Source organism: Lithobates pipiens, unplaced genomic scaffold (assembly GCF_037356315.1).
Source record: "Lithobates pipiens isolate NorthernLeopardFrog02 unplaced genomic scaffold, aLitPip1_a1.2 Scaffold_19, whole genome shotgun sequence".
Taxonomy (NCBI): Eukaryota; Metazoa; Chordata; class Amphibia; order Anura; family Ranidae; genus Lithobates; species Lithobates pipiens.
The window spans coordinates 377,064,098-377,080,100 of NW_027507764.1; the positions used below are offsets into that span (position 1 = coordinate 377,064,098).

General features: G+C 40.4%; 1 protein-coding gene across 2 annotated transcripts in view; it reads right to left on the reverse strand.

Annotated features, from left to right (window-relative positions):
* ATP9B (ATPase phospholipid transporting 9B (putative)) overlaps nt 1–16,003 on the reverse strand; it is a 534,623-nt gene that overhangs the window by 395,656 nt on the left and 122,964 nt on the right. For both annotated transcript variants that reach the window (XM_077492334.1, XM_077492333.1), the window contains exon 6: nt 132–190. In XM_077492334.1, coding sequence (XP_077348460.1) covers nt 132–190 — 59 coding nt within the window. The remainder of the gene's footprint in view (nt 1–131; nt 191–16,003) is intronic.

Consider the following 16,003-nt stretch of genomic DNA (forward strand, 5'->3'; position numbering starts at 1 on the left):
TACAGAATAAAAATTCTGTATTTATTTTTTGCCAAATTCCACACATCATTTGATCACTTCTCCGACTGACCAAGTTCTAATAATATCTGAGAAAATATACTATGTGTTTAACAATATACTGCAGTTATTACCTTTTCCACTATAATAAGGTCTCCAACTTGGATATCCGAACTTTTTACTTGCACTTTACCTACAAGGAAGAAGACAAACAAAATCTGAAAAACGACTAATGAATATGCATTTGTATCTGGAAGACAAGGCAGAAGCACAATTCACATATTTATATAGCATATTTTATCATGTTAATTGTTCCCTTTGGTTATGTGGCATTCTGTTTATATAAAACATCACACTGGCTCAAGTTTCGTCTTCAGTTCATTTTCCAAATTTACATTAAGTTGAAAAGGCAACGAAGAGCATTTGAAAGACTTACGGAGTAAACATTTTAAATTCCAGTCAGTAATGCTTATTTTATCATTGTTATTAAAACAATTAAAACACCACTTTTCCTTATACCCATTCTTAAAATGTGTTTTAACAATGTTTATTTCATAAAGTCTTGAATAATAGGCATTCCTCTATAGTTATCTGAATTTTTTTTGAGGAGGGGGTGCTAGGATAAATGGAAAGGGTTGTTAAAAGTAAAATCCTTTTACAACGCCTAAAAAAAGAGAGCCTTACTTTATACCAATGATTTAAACTGTTCTCTTATTACGTGCAGCTAGCAATATCCTGAGCATCAAGACTCTACAAACACATGTACTCTTTGGCCTGAATTCTGACTATTTGTACATTATATAGGTGATATGCAGAATAATGTGTGCAACCTTTGTTAGTATTATTGGACATGTTTTTTTAATGTATTAAAGGGTAGCTCCATCCATCAAAGCAAAGACGAAATCATGGCAAAGATTTAGTTAAACTTTTGCAGTGGTTCCCTGGTAAACGCAACTGTAATTTCTTTTTCCAGTGGTTACATGAATGGAGAGCAGAAATCATCACTGAAAGAGATAGGTGCGACTGTCATAATACAGTGCCCACTGAGCGGGGAGGGGGGAGGGGGGGCAAGGGGGATTCACCCTTCAACCTTGTTTGTATGGCTAGAGGGATTCTTTTTTTTTTTTTTTAGTTAAAATAATAATGCATAATTTTAGTCCAAATGGGAAAAAAAAAAAAAAACATGAACCGTGAACAGCCACCAGTCTAATATTTACACTGTGATAATTCAAATCACAGAATAAGAACAGATGTAGGCAATACATCTGCAAATTTTCATATGGTCATTTGACAGGTTCCAAAGTATATTTAACCACTTGCCGACCGCCGCACGCCGATGTACGTCATCAGAATGGCACGGGCAGGCATAAGCACATACATGTACGTCCTTTGCCTCCCGCGGGTCGGGGGCCCGATCGGGCCCCCGCCCGGTGCCTGCGGCGGTCGGTTTTCGTTCGGGAGCGATCCCGGACGAGGGGACGGCCATTCATTCATGGCCACCCCCTCGCGATCGCTCCCGACGAATGGAAATCCCCGGTGACATCACTTCCTCTCCTGTAATGTAAACACAGGAGAGGAAGTGATGTATTCTCTCCTCCGTGTCGGTATTTTTCGTTCCGACACGGAGGAGAGCGGATCAGTGAGTTGCACCAACACATCCCACACACAGTAGAACATGCCAGGCACACTCACACCCCCCCTTTACCCCCCGATCACCCCCCCAATTACCCCTGCCCCCCAGTCACAGTGACACCAATGTCATTTTTTTTTTTTTTTTTTTTTTTTGCATTGGTGTCATTTGTGACTGTAATAACTGTTAGGGCAGTTAGGGTTAGCCCCCTTTAGTTCTAATGTACCCCCCTAACCCCCCCAATAAAGGTTTAACCCCGTGATCACCCCCCGTCGCCAGTGTCACTAAGGCTGGGTTCACATTGCAGCGGTTTATGAGAACGAATGTGATTCGCACCGCACTGCAGTGCAAATCACATCCGATCTCTGTGCGATTCGAGTTCAGCCATTCGCCGCACCCGCCGCACCCGCCACACCCGCCGCACCCGCCGCAAATTCGCACGGGACCCTTTTTTTGGCCCGCAGCAGAATCGGATCGCATGGGTGTTCACACCATGCGATCCGAGTTTGCAGATCGCACTGCGATATGCGAACTGATCTGGGGGTGTCAGTAACATTTCACTGACACTCCCAGCAGTTCGCATAGGGCAGTGTGAACTGCCGCCGGGAGGCATGCGATGCGGGAACCCGCCGCGGATTCGCGGCGTTTCCGCATCGCTCCAGTGTGAACCCAGCCTAATAAGCGATCATTTTTCTGATCGCCGTATTAGTGTCACAGGTGACGCTAATTAGGCAGGTAGGTATTTAGGTTCGCCGCAGCTTTTTATAGCGCTAGGGACCCCCATATACTACCGCATAAAGCCCCCTGATTGCCCCCTAGTTAACCCTTTCACCAGTGATCACCATATAACTGTTACAGGTGACGCTGGTTGGTTAGTTATTTTTTTATAGTTTCAGGGCACCCGCCATTTATTACCTAATAAAGGTTTAACCCCCTGATCACCCGGCAGGTGTCATTTGTGACTAATAACTGTTAGGGCAGTTAGGGTTAGCCCCCTTTAGTTCTAAGGTACCCCCCTAACCCCCCCAATAAAGGTTTAACCCCGTGATCACCCCCCGTCGCCAGTGTCACTAAGGCTGGGTTCACATTGCAGCGGTTTATGAGAACGGATGTGATTCGCACCGCACTGCAGTGCAAATCACATCCGATCTCTGTGCGATTCGAGTTCAGCTATACAGATAGTATGGCTGAATTCGTGTCGCACCCGCCGCAAACTCGCACGGGACCCTTTTTTTGGTCCGCAGCAGAATCGGATCGCATGGGTGTTCACACCATGCGATCCAAGTTTGCAGATCGCACTGCGATATGCGAACTGATCTGGGGGTGTCATTAACATTTCACTGACACTCCCAGCAGTTCGCATAGGGCAGTGTGAACTGCCGCCGGGAGGCATGCGATGCGGGAACCCGCCGCGCATTCGTGGCGTTCCCGCATCGCTCCAGTGTGAACCCAGCCTAATAAGCGATCGTTTTTCTGATCGCTGTATTAGTGTCACAGGTGACGCTAGTTAGGCAGGTAGGTATTTAGGTTCGCCGCAGCTTTTTATAGCGCCAGGGACCCCCATATACTACCGCATAAAGCCCCCTGATTGCCCCCTAGTTAACCCTTTCACCAGTGATCACCATATAACTGTTACAGGTGACGCTGGTTGGTTAGTTATTTTTTTATAGTTTCAGGGCACCCGCCATTTATTACCTAGTCTCACTAGTGTACCCCTAAATTTAGGGGTGTCTACTTTCTAAAATGGGGTCATTTGGGGGGGGGGGGTTTGTGCCATCTTGGCATTTTATGGCCTTCAAAACTGTAACGCCCTTAGAAAGCCTGAAGGCGGTGCTTGGTTTTTGGGGCCCCGTACGCGGCTAGGCTCCCAAAAAGTCCCACATATGTGGTATCCCCGTACTCAGGAGAAGCAGCAGAATTTATTTTGGGGTGTCATTTCACATATGCCCATGGCATGCGTGAGCAATATATCATTTAGTGACAACTTTGTGAAAAAAAAAAAAGTTTGTAATTTTCCCGCAACTTGTGGCAAAATATAAAATATTCCATGGACTCAACATGCCTCTCAGCAAATAGCTTGGGGTGTCTACTTTCTAAAATGGGGTCATTTGTGGGGGTTTTGTGCCATCTTGGCATTTTATGGCCTTCAAAACTGTAATAGGTAGTGAGAAGTGAACTCAAAAAATTACGCCCTTAGAAAGCCTGAAGGCGGTGCTTGGTTTTCGGGGCCCCGTACGCGGCTAGGCTCCCAAAAAGTCCCACATATGTGGTATCCCCGTACTCAGGAGAAGCAGCAGAATTTATTTTGGGGTGTCATTTCACATATGCCCATGGCATGCATGAGCAATATATCATTTAGTGACAACTTTGTGAAAAAAAAAAAAAAAAAAAAAAAGTTTGTAATTTTCCCGCAACTTGTGGCAAAATATAAAATATTCCATGGACTCAACATGCCTCTCAGCAAATAGCTTGGGGTGTCTACTTTCTAAAATGGGGTCATTTGTGGGGGTTTTGTGCCATCTTGGCATTTTATGGCCTTCAAAACTGTAATAGGTAGTGAGGCGTGAAATCAAAAATTGACGCCCTTAGAAAGCCTGAAGGCGGTGCTTGGTTTTCGGGGCCCTGTACGCGGCTAGGCTCCCAAAAAGTCCCACATATGTGGTATCCCCGTACTCAGGAGAAGCAGCAGAATTTATTTTGGGGTGTCATTTCACATACGCCCATAGCATGTGTGAGCAATATATCATTTAGTGACAACTTTGTGTAAAAAAAAAAAAAAAATTTTTTTTTTGTCATTATTCAATCGCTTGAGGCAAAAAAATAAAATATTCAATGGGCTCAACATGCCTCTTATCAATTTCCTTAGGGGGTCTACTTTCCAAAATGGGGTCATTTGGGGGGGTTTTGTACTGCCCTGTCATTTTAGCACCTCAAGAAATGAGATAGGCAGTCGTAAACTAAAAGCTGCGTAAATTCCAGAAAACGTACCTTAGTTTGTAGATGTGACAACTTTTGCGCAAACCAATAAATATACAATTATTGACTTTTTTTTTACCAAAGACATGTGGCTGAATACATTTTGGCCTAAATGTATGACTAAAATTGAGTTTATTGGATTTTTCTAATAACAAAAAGTAGAAAATATCATTTTTTTTCAAAATTTGCGGTCTTTTTACGTTTATATCGCAAAAAATAAAAATCGCAGAGGCAATCAAATACCATCAAAAGAAAGCTCTATTTGTGGGAAGAAAAGGACGCAAATTTTGTTTGGGTACAACATTGCATGACCGCGCAATTACCAGTTAAAGCAGCGCAGTGCCAAAGTGTAAAAAGACCTCTGGTCATTTACCAGCAAAATGGTCCGGTCTGAAAGTGGTTAAAGCGGAGGTTCACACAAAAATGGAACCTCTGCTTTTCGGGAACCCGCCCCCCTCCGGTGCCACATTTGGCACCTTTCAGGGGGGGGGAGGGGGGTGCAGATACCTAAGACAGGTATTTTCACCCTTTTCTGGGCATAGACCCCCATGGGAGTCTATGCCTCTTCCTGTCCCGCAGTGCTGTCTGCTGGGACACACATGGGTCCCAGAGACAGCGCGGATCATTCTCATTGCGTTGCACGACTCACGCATGCGCAGTAGGGAATCGGGGAGTGAGGCTGCAAGGCTTCATTTCCTGATTCTCACACCGAAGATTGCGACGGCAGCATCCGAGGACCGAGGGGCGGTTCAGCCTCGGGTGCCGACATCGCTGGACCCTGGGACAGGCGAGTGTCCTTATTAAAAGTCAGCAGCTTCAGTATTTTTTTTTTTCGCTGCACTCTCTCTTTAAGCCCAAGAATAAAAATGTAACACATTGTAGCCCACAAGTACTTAGATGTTGAGGCTGCATTGTTTTTTTTTTTTTTTTTCAGGTCAAGTAAATTTTCTGCAAGTATAGAAAAATATCTGTTAATTCAGACAGAAACCTGGTTTCCTTGTAACGTCCTTTGTGCTGGGCATGAAATCTTAAACACTCTTACAGCCTTCTCAGCTACCTTTTGTGAACTGCTTAGCACCTTCCTTTGATGTAATAAAGATGGGGAGGGGGGAGGTTTTCTTTAATCTAAATCAGGAAAGCAACTTAGGGTAACAACACTGCTCCTCCATATATACAGTATGGTGAGCAAGCATTGCTCCCCTAGGTGACAGGATCAACAGGTGAAAAAGAAAAGCCTGAAAAAAAGGGAAAAAATTAAGCCACCACATCTGGGGACTGATAAGCTACAAAATATTACATTTTCTTTTTAGGTTTAAATACAATTGAAAGTAAAAATAGTCACTTGCAGCAGGTCATCATTAGAATGCTTGGGCACATATCGGTATAAAGACTAAGCGTGGAACCTTTTGAAATGATGATGTGTAGACTTTTGCTGTTGAAGCATGAGGATCCATGAGCATGTGGCGCAAGCAGCAGTCCTGCACCAGAAGTGATTGCGACAGGGTTCCCATGCAGCAGCAAGATTTGTTTTGCTTAACTTTGCAATGCTGATCGTATTCCCAGAAGTATTCAAATGTTAAATATAATTAATATTTATAGTCTTACATTAACAAGCCAATAAAAGAAATCATGTTTACATTATTTTTTCACTTAGCTATTATTTTCTACTTACATATTAACAAATAAAAATAATAATTTCACTATTACACACTTTATGATCCCTATTGCCAAATTTAGAATATATTTTTCATAAAAAGAAAAATACAAATGTAATTTTTATTTCAATAGCATATTTTAAAGCAAAAGATAGAAAGACATGGAAGATCCCGATGGCTGCACTCCAACAACCCACTTTACTTGGTATAAACATTAAAACTAAATGACAGACAGAAGAAGTACAGTGAGGGATAAGCAAGTAGAAAAAGATAAAAAAATAAAAATAAAAAAAAGAGAGAAAAAGGAGAAATACAATATAAAATAAACATAAACACAATGAACTTTACACATAAAAAAATAAAAGCAATAGTAGACAACTTCTAAGATTTTTCAAATGAAAGAATAAATAAATATGAACTGTCTCAACCATATTTAGAAAGCAAAATAACCTAATTGACATTTTTGAGGGAGAAATTTAAATATAAATGTGTTTCTTTATTCTAATCATATGAACCAGAGACATATGGATTATCTAGAAGGAATATTAAACAATATATCTTTTCTTCACAGTATGCCATAGTAAGTTTAACGAATATATTCAAATGAATACAGAATGGGTAATTTCTTTCAAATATTAAGCCAATTAGAAATTCGGGAAAGCAGCTTCACTTGGGTAAAAGTAAATATGTAAATAATGTAGAGTTACTTTAACTAGATGATAGCAGTGCTGCAAAACAAACCAATAGATATAGTTGTCTGTGCAAAGATTTTAGTGAACTATATTTTTTTCTTTGCAAACATCTCAAAAGAAAAGCATTCTTCACCAGCTGTGTAATTACCAATAAAAAAAGTTCAAAGCTGTCAGTGGTAGCTGCACATCCAGACTTTATAGTCCACCAAGATGTAGGCCTTTAGCCTACAGCAATATGCAGAATTCAAGCACTGAAATAAGCGTCAATAGTAATTCATTACAGTCACTGGATAAAAAAAGCACTGCAGTTTGCAGCAGTGTGGCTTGAAAAACAAATAAATATTTCTTATGTGCTAGAAAGAATTACACCCAAACTCTGAGTGAGATTTATATGTTACTCAATATTAGGCAAAAAAATTATATCAAAGTGAGTAATAACAGCCCCACAACAATGCCTAATAATCTTGCTTAAGTGAAAAAAAATAACATCCCAAAATTATAAGCTTGGGGTTCTGTGAAATAATTCAAAGTAATAAACGTAGCTACTTTAACAGCAACTCCCAAAACTTAAAGATAATCTTCAGCTTTCGTTTCAGCTTCAGTTTAAATAGATTGTTTGGGCCAAGCTGGCCCAAACAAACCATTTCTGTCACTAACATGTGCGACCACTGGGTGTGCAGTATAAGCTGTATGTAGATGAGGCTACATACATTATACAGCACTATGTTCCTGGTGCGAGAGAAGACATTCTGTCTCACACCCAGAACTAGCGTCGGTCTGAGCACCGCTCAGCCATTCATATAAAGCTTAGTATTCTATCAATGAATAAAAAGCTTCCTCTGATTGGCTAAGTAGGAGATGGTGACATCATCAGCCCACTTCTCTGACTTAGCCAAGACAAAGGCTGTCTGCAGTGGTGGTCTCTCCTGTGTGTACCTCACTTTGTGGTTGCCCACCGATCCTCAGCTCCTGTGGGGAAGCTTTTTTTGGGCTACTGTTACCTAGCACCAAGACCTAGTTGTAAAATCTTTTACAGGGTCCTTTACCCATCACCTTTTGGGCCTTGGTTCTGCAATTGCTGACAGATCCTACCTGTGATTTTACTGCCTATGCGAGTATAATACGCTGAAAATATTGGAGATTGTTTTTCACAAATTATTATGAATCATTGATTTTTATGACAGGGCTCTCCCACAGACCTGTACTTATACCAACGTGAGCTGTCTCCTAATGAAGGTTTTGTCCTGTGAAATGTATAGAGAATACAGCTTCAGCATTGCACAGCATGTCACCAGGCTGGCAATTTGGATGTAATCTGGTGAATGATTCACTATCTTGTATATCATTTTGCCCTTTTATAAGTAAAGATTTTTATGTTACCTTTTTTAAATATATGTTTTGTCAAATTCTAATAAAAATTTTGTATTTTTATAAACCTTGTTGCATTTTTGTATGAGCATTACTCTCGTTAAAGCCACGCAGGCCACTTGGTTTTTTGTATAGTGAATGCAGTGTACTGGGTTTAGTAACACTTTAACTGCCAATTTGCTTTGAAAGTTCTGGCCATACGGGTTTATGAGAATAGATCAAAAACCTTAGTTGAGAGACAAAATAGGTTATTGGAAATGTGCATTTTGTAATGAGCGGTTTACATCCTAAGCAGATACCACAGGATCTAAAAAATAAATAAAAAAAACTGTTCTAGGTTTTCAGGAAATGTGTTATCCAATGAGTTATATATATATATATATTTTTTTTTTTTTTTCTTCTTTTGCATACTTATATTTTATTTATATATGATCGCACTTTACCAACAACTTGCTATTTATTCAATAAAGGTCTTTTTAAGGACCCAAACACATTTTTACATGCATTCACACCACTGCTGTGGGGAGGAAATAACAGCATTTCATTATATGAGCAATATATTGCCGATGCAAATTGTCTTTTATGCCTGTAAGATTTCCCCAAATAGGATTTTGCACCTGGTGGAGACAAGTGTAAAATGGGCAATGAGTTGGGCCCTCTGCACGTTTTTTTGAGAGGTACAGCCAAACTGGGAGGTGAGAAAGGCTAAGTCAGGCACCTTCAATGCAAAACTGTTCTGTCTAATGTTTGTGAATGATTACTTTCCGTTATTGTTTCAAAGAATAAACATGGGTAAGAAGCCATTTGACTTTTTAACGTGGACTTGAAGCGTTTGTTAACCCCCAAAAAATGGCTCCTACTTCTTTAACCACTTGTCAACCACCTTTCGCATATATACTGCAGCAAGGCGGGTCAGGTGCTTAAACCGACATATCTGTACGTAGGGCTGGAGAAAAAATAGATTTGAATCTTGAATTGAGTTGAGAGGTCAAATCGATTAAAATTTTCAGCAAATTTATTTTTATTTTTTTCCTCCAGGACCAGCGCGGTGTCAGCGAGATGCCGCGGACTAGGCCTAAGCTGCGGTCTCGCCTGAGAACTCCTGCCTGCAGCTCCCCAGGACCGGCGCCGACACCGCTCCAGTCCTAAGGAGCTGCGAGCAGGAGTTTTTAGGCGAGCCCGCAGCTTTGGCCTAGTCTGCGAGGCCAGATGCCACAGACTAGGCTGAAGCCGCAGTCTCATCTAAAAACTACTGCCCACAGCTCCTCAGGATCGGCGCGGTGTCCATAAAAAATAAAATAAAAAATTGATTCTAATTGTGAATCGAGTTTTTTTTTTTAAATCGTAGATTTTTTTTTCTGGAGAAAATCACCCAGCTCTACCTGTACATCAGTCTGTGCATGTGGTACTGCGTGCCCGTCACACGCTGCATTTTGATAGCACTGTTCACTGTATTGGTGTCACTAGTCACCAAAAAGTGCAACATCGCACGACTGCGCAATTGTCAGTTAAAGTGATTCAGTGCCGTATGGCAAACAATGGCCTGGTCATTAAGGGGGTAAATCCTGCTATGTCTCCTCCTCCCCCCTTCCCTCCCTGCCTGTCAGCTCATGACAGTGCTCCCCCTTCTACTGCTTGCATAACACTAACCTATATACACCATCAACACTGGCCTCCCTCCTATTGCAGTGTCCCCTTATGTGTGTGATTTATAAAAATAAATGCTGCAAATACCTAATTTTAGTGCCGAGATCCCAATCACATGATAAGCCGCCTCTCTCCTCCTCTCCTCCCGACTGATGTCAGTGGAGGAATCTCGGCCCCTCCTGCTGCAGGAAAGGAAAAAGTCGGCCAGCCATGTGATTGCGATCTCAGCTCCAAAATGTGGTATTTGCAGCATTTATTTTTATAAATATACACAGAGGGGGACACTACAATAGGAGGCAGTGCTGATGGTGCATACAGGTTAGAGTGGCTTAACAACTACTTTAACTGTGTGTTCATGTAGTCATAGAGTGCAAAGAAGGTGTGCCTGGACTGTTACGCTGAGATCCCTGCCTCTTTCAAATACATCACCAAGGCCCCTGGATCAGTAAAGAGCTTACATTTTCTATTTCTAGTATGTAAACTTTGGATAGCTCACTCTTGGAACATACTGAAACGCGTATAAAAAGTTGACTCTTTGTACTTAAGAAAAACACTCATGTTTTCACACTGGCCCTTTACTTTCAATGTAAGCATAACCTATTCAAATTAAATTAATGCTATTTTGCATTCAGAATAATCAAGTTTACATAACTTTTTCCATTAAGAAAAGAAGCGATTGCTTTTGAAAATGATGTTACTAAATTGACCAATGTTTCATAAGACAATCACTTCTATATAGTTAGATTAAATGACTCGACAAACAATGTCTCAATTGTGATTTGCAAATTGTTCACAATTTCTTGGTAACCGATAAGATATAAGTGCTGTACTTTGTTGGAACTAAATGCTCCCAACAGTGAAACTAATCTAAACACTTAAGAAAAACAGATCATTTGAGAACACTTTGAGTGTATGGACTCATATATGGTCTATGATATGTTCTGTGTTTTCTGCAGATTAAACTATGCATAGATGCAAACAATGCCTGCTTCAGTGTAAAGTTACCTTATTTATTTTTTGTTACAGCTATGTTGGAAAACGCTTTGTTTTATAATTGTTCTGTGCACAGTTCTAAGTACAAAACTCAATTAGGAATAAAGGCTTCTAGCACAGTAGGTTTTGTAGAAGATATTTAGTGAATGCAGTGGGAACGGTTTTCTTTTTTTCTATCTGAAGGTGACTTTCTTTCTTTCTTTTCCAAATTATCTTTTAACCCACTGATGCCAGCATTATGAAGGTGGGTCCTTTTCTGAGATGCTGCATATGTGCTGGCAGAGCACACCCAGCACAGACACCGAGTGCTCAATGACAGCTTTGGGTCTTGTATCACAACCAGGAGCTGAAAGAACCGGCTTCTAATCACATGATTACTGTAAAAGCAAGTGATTGGATTTCTTCTCTTTCTCCTTCTGAATGGTATATCAGAGCTTGATCTAGGTTATTGTCAGTGTCAAAGTAAGGGACAAATGGTCAGGGTCAGTATATTTTGTGTAAAATTTAAAAAAATAAAACTTTTTTATTTAGTGCTAGTGTGTTTTAGGTAGGATAAAAAATGCACACTATTGTTCCTTGTCCCTACTATGAGTAAACATCAAATATACAGGCATAGAGTGTCTTGAAAGAGTATTCACACCCCTTGAAATTGCCCACATTTTGTCATGTTACTACAACCAAAAGCATAAATGTATTTTATTGGGATTTTATATGATAATCCAACACAAAGTGGAACATAGTTGTGAAGCAGAAAATGATAAATATGTGAAAAGTATGGTGTGCATTTGTATTCAGCCCCCTTTACTCTGATACCCCTAAATAAAATCTAGTGGAACCAATTTCCTTCAGAAGTCACCTAATTAGTAAATATAGTCCACCTGTGTGTAATTTAATTCCAGTATAAATACAGCTGTTCTGTGCCCTCAGAGGTTTGTTAGAGAACGTTAGTGAACAAACAGCATCATGAAGGCCAAGAAACACACCAGACAGGTCAGAAATAAAATTGTGGAGAAGTTTAAAGCAGGGTTAGGTTAAAAAAAAATATCCCAAGCTTTGAAAATCTCACAGAGCACTGTTCAATCCATCATCCGAAAGTGGAAAGACTATGGCAAACTGCAAACCTACCAAGACATGGCCATCCACCTAAACTGACAGGCTGGGCAAGCAGAGCATTAATCAAGGAAGCAGACAAGCGGTAACTCTGGACGAGCTGCAAAGATCCACAGTTCAGGTTGGAGAATCTGGCCTTCATGGAAGAGTTTCAAGAAGAAAGCCATTGTTGAAAGAAAGCTATAAGAATTCCCATTAGAAGGTTTGCGAGAAGCCATGTGGGGGACACAGCAAACCTGTAGAAGAAGGTGCTCTGGTCAGATGAGACCAAAATTTAACTTTTAGGCCTAAAAGAAAAACACTATGTGTGGCAGAAAGCTAACACTGCACGTCACCCTTAACACACCATTACCAACATGAAACATGGTGGTGGTAGCATCATGTTGTGGGGATGCTTTTCTTCAGCAAGGACAGTCAGAGTTGATGGGAAGATGGATGGAGCCAATTACAGGGCAATACTAGAAGACTTGTTAGAGTCTGCAATAGACTTGAGACTGGGGTCAAGGTTCACCTTCCAGCAGGTCAACGACCCTAAACATACAGCCAGAGCTACAATGGAATGGTTTATATCAAAGCATATGCATGTATTAGAATGGCACAGTCAAAGTCAAGACCTAAATCCAATTGAGAATCTGTAGCAAGACTTGAAAATTGCTGTTCACAGATGCTCTCCATCCAATCTGACAGAGCTTGAGCTATTTTGCAAAAATTTTACTCTCTAGATGGCAAAGCTGGTAGAGACATAGCCAAGAAGACTTCCAGCTGTAATTGCAGTGAAAGGTGGTTCTACAAAGTATTGACTCGGGGGGCTAAATTCAAATGCACCCCACACTTTTCACATATTTATTTGTAAAAAAAAAAAATTGAAAACCATTTATCATTTTCCTTCCACTTCATAATTATGTGCCACTTTGTGTTGGTCTATCACATAAAATTCCAATAAAATACATTTACGTTTTTGGTTGTAACATGACAAAATGTGGAAAAAGGGGTGTGAAAATTTTTCCAAGGCACTGTATGGTGTTTCTGGGAATGCCAGGAGTTAGATGCTGGTTTTAAAAATGATATTTTTTTTACTATTTAAGCCAGTTTTCTCTTGATACAATAGAAAAAAAAATCAGGAGATATCCATTACCATGCAACCACCAAAGACCCAATTTATGTTGAAAAAAACCCAGTTACAATATGCCCCACAACACCCTGACATGCCTCATCCAGCTTTTTTGTGGCAATGGTGCAGTAAAGGCTTCTGTATGGCAACCAAAAGCTCATTTTTGTTCAAGTATCATCGTATTGTGCTCCTTGAAACAACCACACTGTCTTTTTCCAGAGCAGCTCGTATTTCTCCTGAGGTTACATGTAGGTTTTTTGGTATTGTGAACAATTTTTCTGGCAGTTGTGGCTGCACTTTTCCTTGGTCTACCTGACCTTGGCTTGGTATCTAGATATCTCTGAATTTTCCACTCCTTTATAAGTGATTGAATAGTACCGAGTGGCATATTCAAGACTTTGGATATCTTTCTATATCCTTTTCCATTTTTATAACGTTCCATTACTTTGTTACGCAGGTCTTTTGACAGTTCTTTTCTGCTCCCCACGGCTCAGTATCTAGACTGCTATTTATGCACAAGACACTAATTGCAATTTTAAAAGCCATTTATGTGTGAAATTAACCTTTAATTGCCATTTTAACCTGTGTGTGTGTCACCTTGTGTGTCTGTACTAATGCCAAACATGGCAGGGTATGTAAACCTTTGCTATTAAACCTTGAGCCATTTGGGTAATTTCTGTTATTATGATTTAAAAAGGAGCCAAACTATGTGATAATAAATGGCTTCATATGATCACTATCCTAAATAAAAGACAGATTTTTGGCATGATCAGTCATATTTTCAATATCAATGCCATAATTGTACGATTTCTGCCAGGGCAAGCAAATATTTGAGCACAACTGTATATATAAACCACTTGAGCACCTGAGAGCAATTTTAAAATTTCTGATACATTACTTTACATTTTGGCCTGTTGATTTGGCAAGAACTTTGTCACTGCTTAAGATACTAAAATAAAATGGAAAGAGCTAGATAGATCAGTGTTTGCACAGTGTGTTATATTTATATCAACTAGAGGTTTATTTATATGAAACCCAGCATTAACTTTTCCAACAATCTGAGCCATGGTAGCAATTCTATTGGCTCGGACTACACAGGCCAACCTTTGCTCCCCATGTGCATTAATGGACCTTGGCCACCAGTCGCTGATTTACCAGTTTTCCTTCCTTGGACCACTTTCGATAAGTCCTGACCACTGCAGACTGGTACATCCTACAAGAGTTGCAGTTTTAGAGATGCTCTGATCCAGTCATCTAGCCATTGCATTACAATTTGGACTTGTCAAAGTCACTCAAATGCCTACACTTGCCCATTTTTTTCTGCTTTCACATCAACTTTTCTGCGTTCACATCAACTTTAGGGACAAGTTCCTTTGCTGCCTAATGTTTCCCACTCACTTTCATATGCCACTGTAACAAGATAATTAATGTTATTCACGCTACCTGAGATAATGTTATGGTTATAATGTTATACCCAATCAGTGTATATAAACAATTAGGTCTGTTGGTGATGAGATATGCTGTGCTTTCAACTACTATAGAGGCAAATAAGGGGTTAAATAGGAAAAATCTTTATAAGAAAATGAAAACTTTTTTCTCTGCTGAGCTCAGGTGCAGATAAAAAAAGGACACCTCCTTAAAGTGGAATTAAACTTTTTTTTTTTTTTTCATTAAATGGGTTCCCAGGTGGTTTATGTCATAATGTACCAGTATGCACTGCATATTAGCACATTAGGACAGACTTACCTATCAAATGATGCCCTCCAGTGCTGTGCTGTCAGTGTATTGGCTGGTCCCGGGCACTTCTATCTTCTCCCGGTCTTCTTTCCAGGTTACATTCTGGGCTGCAAAGATGACACTCACTCACACTACGCATGCACATGGGAGTCACATCATCATGGCACAGAGCGATGCTGTAAATGTGAGATGCGCATGTGCATTTCAGCGTACATAACAGCTGACAGGCAGGGGGGAGCACTTATGACAGGAGAGACTGAGAGGGTTAAAAATCCTGCCAGTCAGCAATTTTTATAAAACGTGATTTTAATTACCCTTTAAGGACTCCCGCATACAGTTGTAGATTAGGGCATTTGGCCGTACAGAGTAACATACTCTTGTTGTTGAGGACCCCGGGAGCCACAGCTGCAGCGTAATTGTGCCTATAGATATGCATTACAGACTATGCGGCTATACTCACATAAACGCCCAAATATGTGCATGTGTAATGCAAGTGCTGACATATACGGCATATTCCGTAAAACATGTTCAATGGGCATAATTATGCTGCAGCTGTGGCTCCCGGGTGCCACAGCACAAACATTTTTATTTTACTCTATATCTTGAAGTTGTAGACTTATTCCTGAAAATGCAGCACTGTTTAAAGTTCCGCCTTCCTTTGTTTGCATACATATCGAATCAATGAATCTGATGCATTGTTTACCGGCTTCATTGAGTCTTCATGTACACTACAGCTCCTAAACTTGAGTTTAGGGGCTTTTGGCGTTCTTCTACGCCTAAACTCAACTCCATAAATGTCTGTGTATCAATCTACACATACAGTGAAGGAAAAAATAAATTGACCCTCAGCTTAGTAAGAGGGTGACAACAGTTTGTGCGATTATTTGCAAATGGAAGAAACAAAATACCCGTCAAGCTCCCTCGGTCTGGGGTTTTCAGCAAGATCTCACATCGTGGAGTTTCAATGATCATGAGAATGGAATCAGCCCAGAACAACACAAGAGAATCTTGTCAATGATCTCAAGGCAGCTGGGACCATAGTCCCCAAGAAAAGTACACTGTGAAGGACTGAAGACCCCCAAAAAGT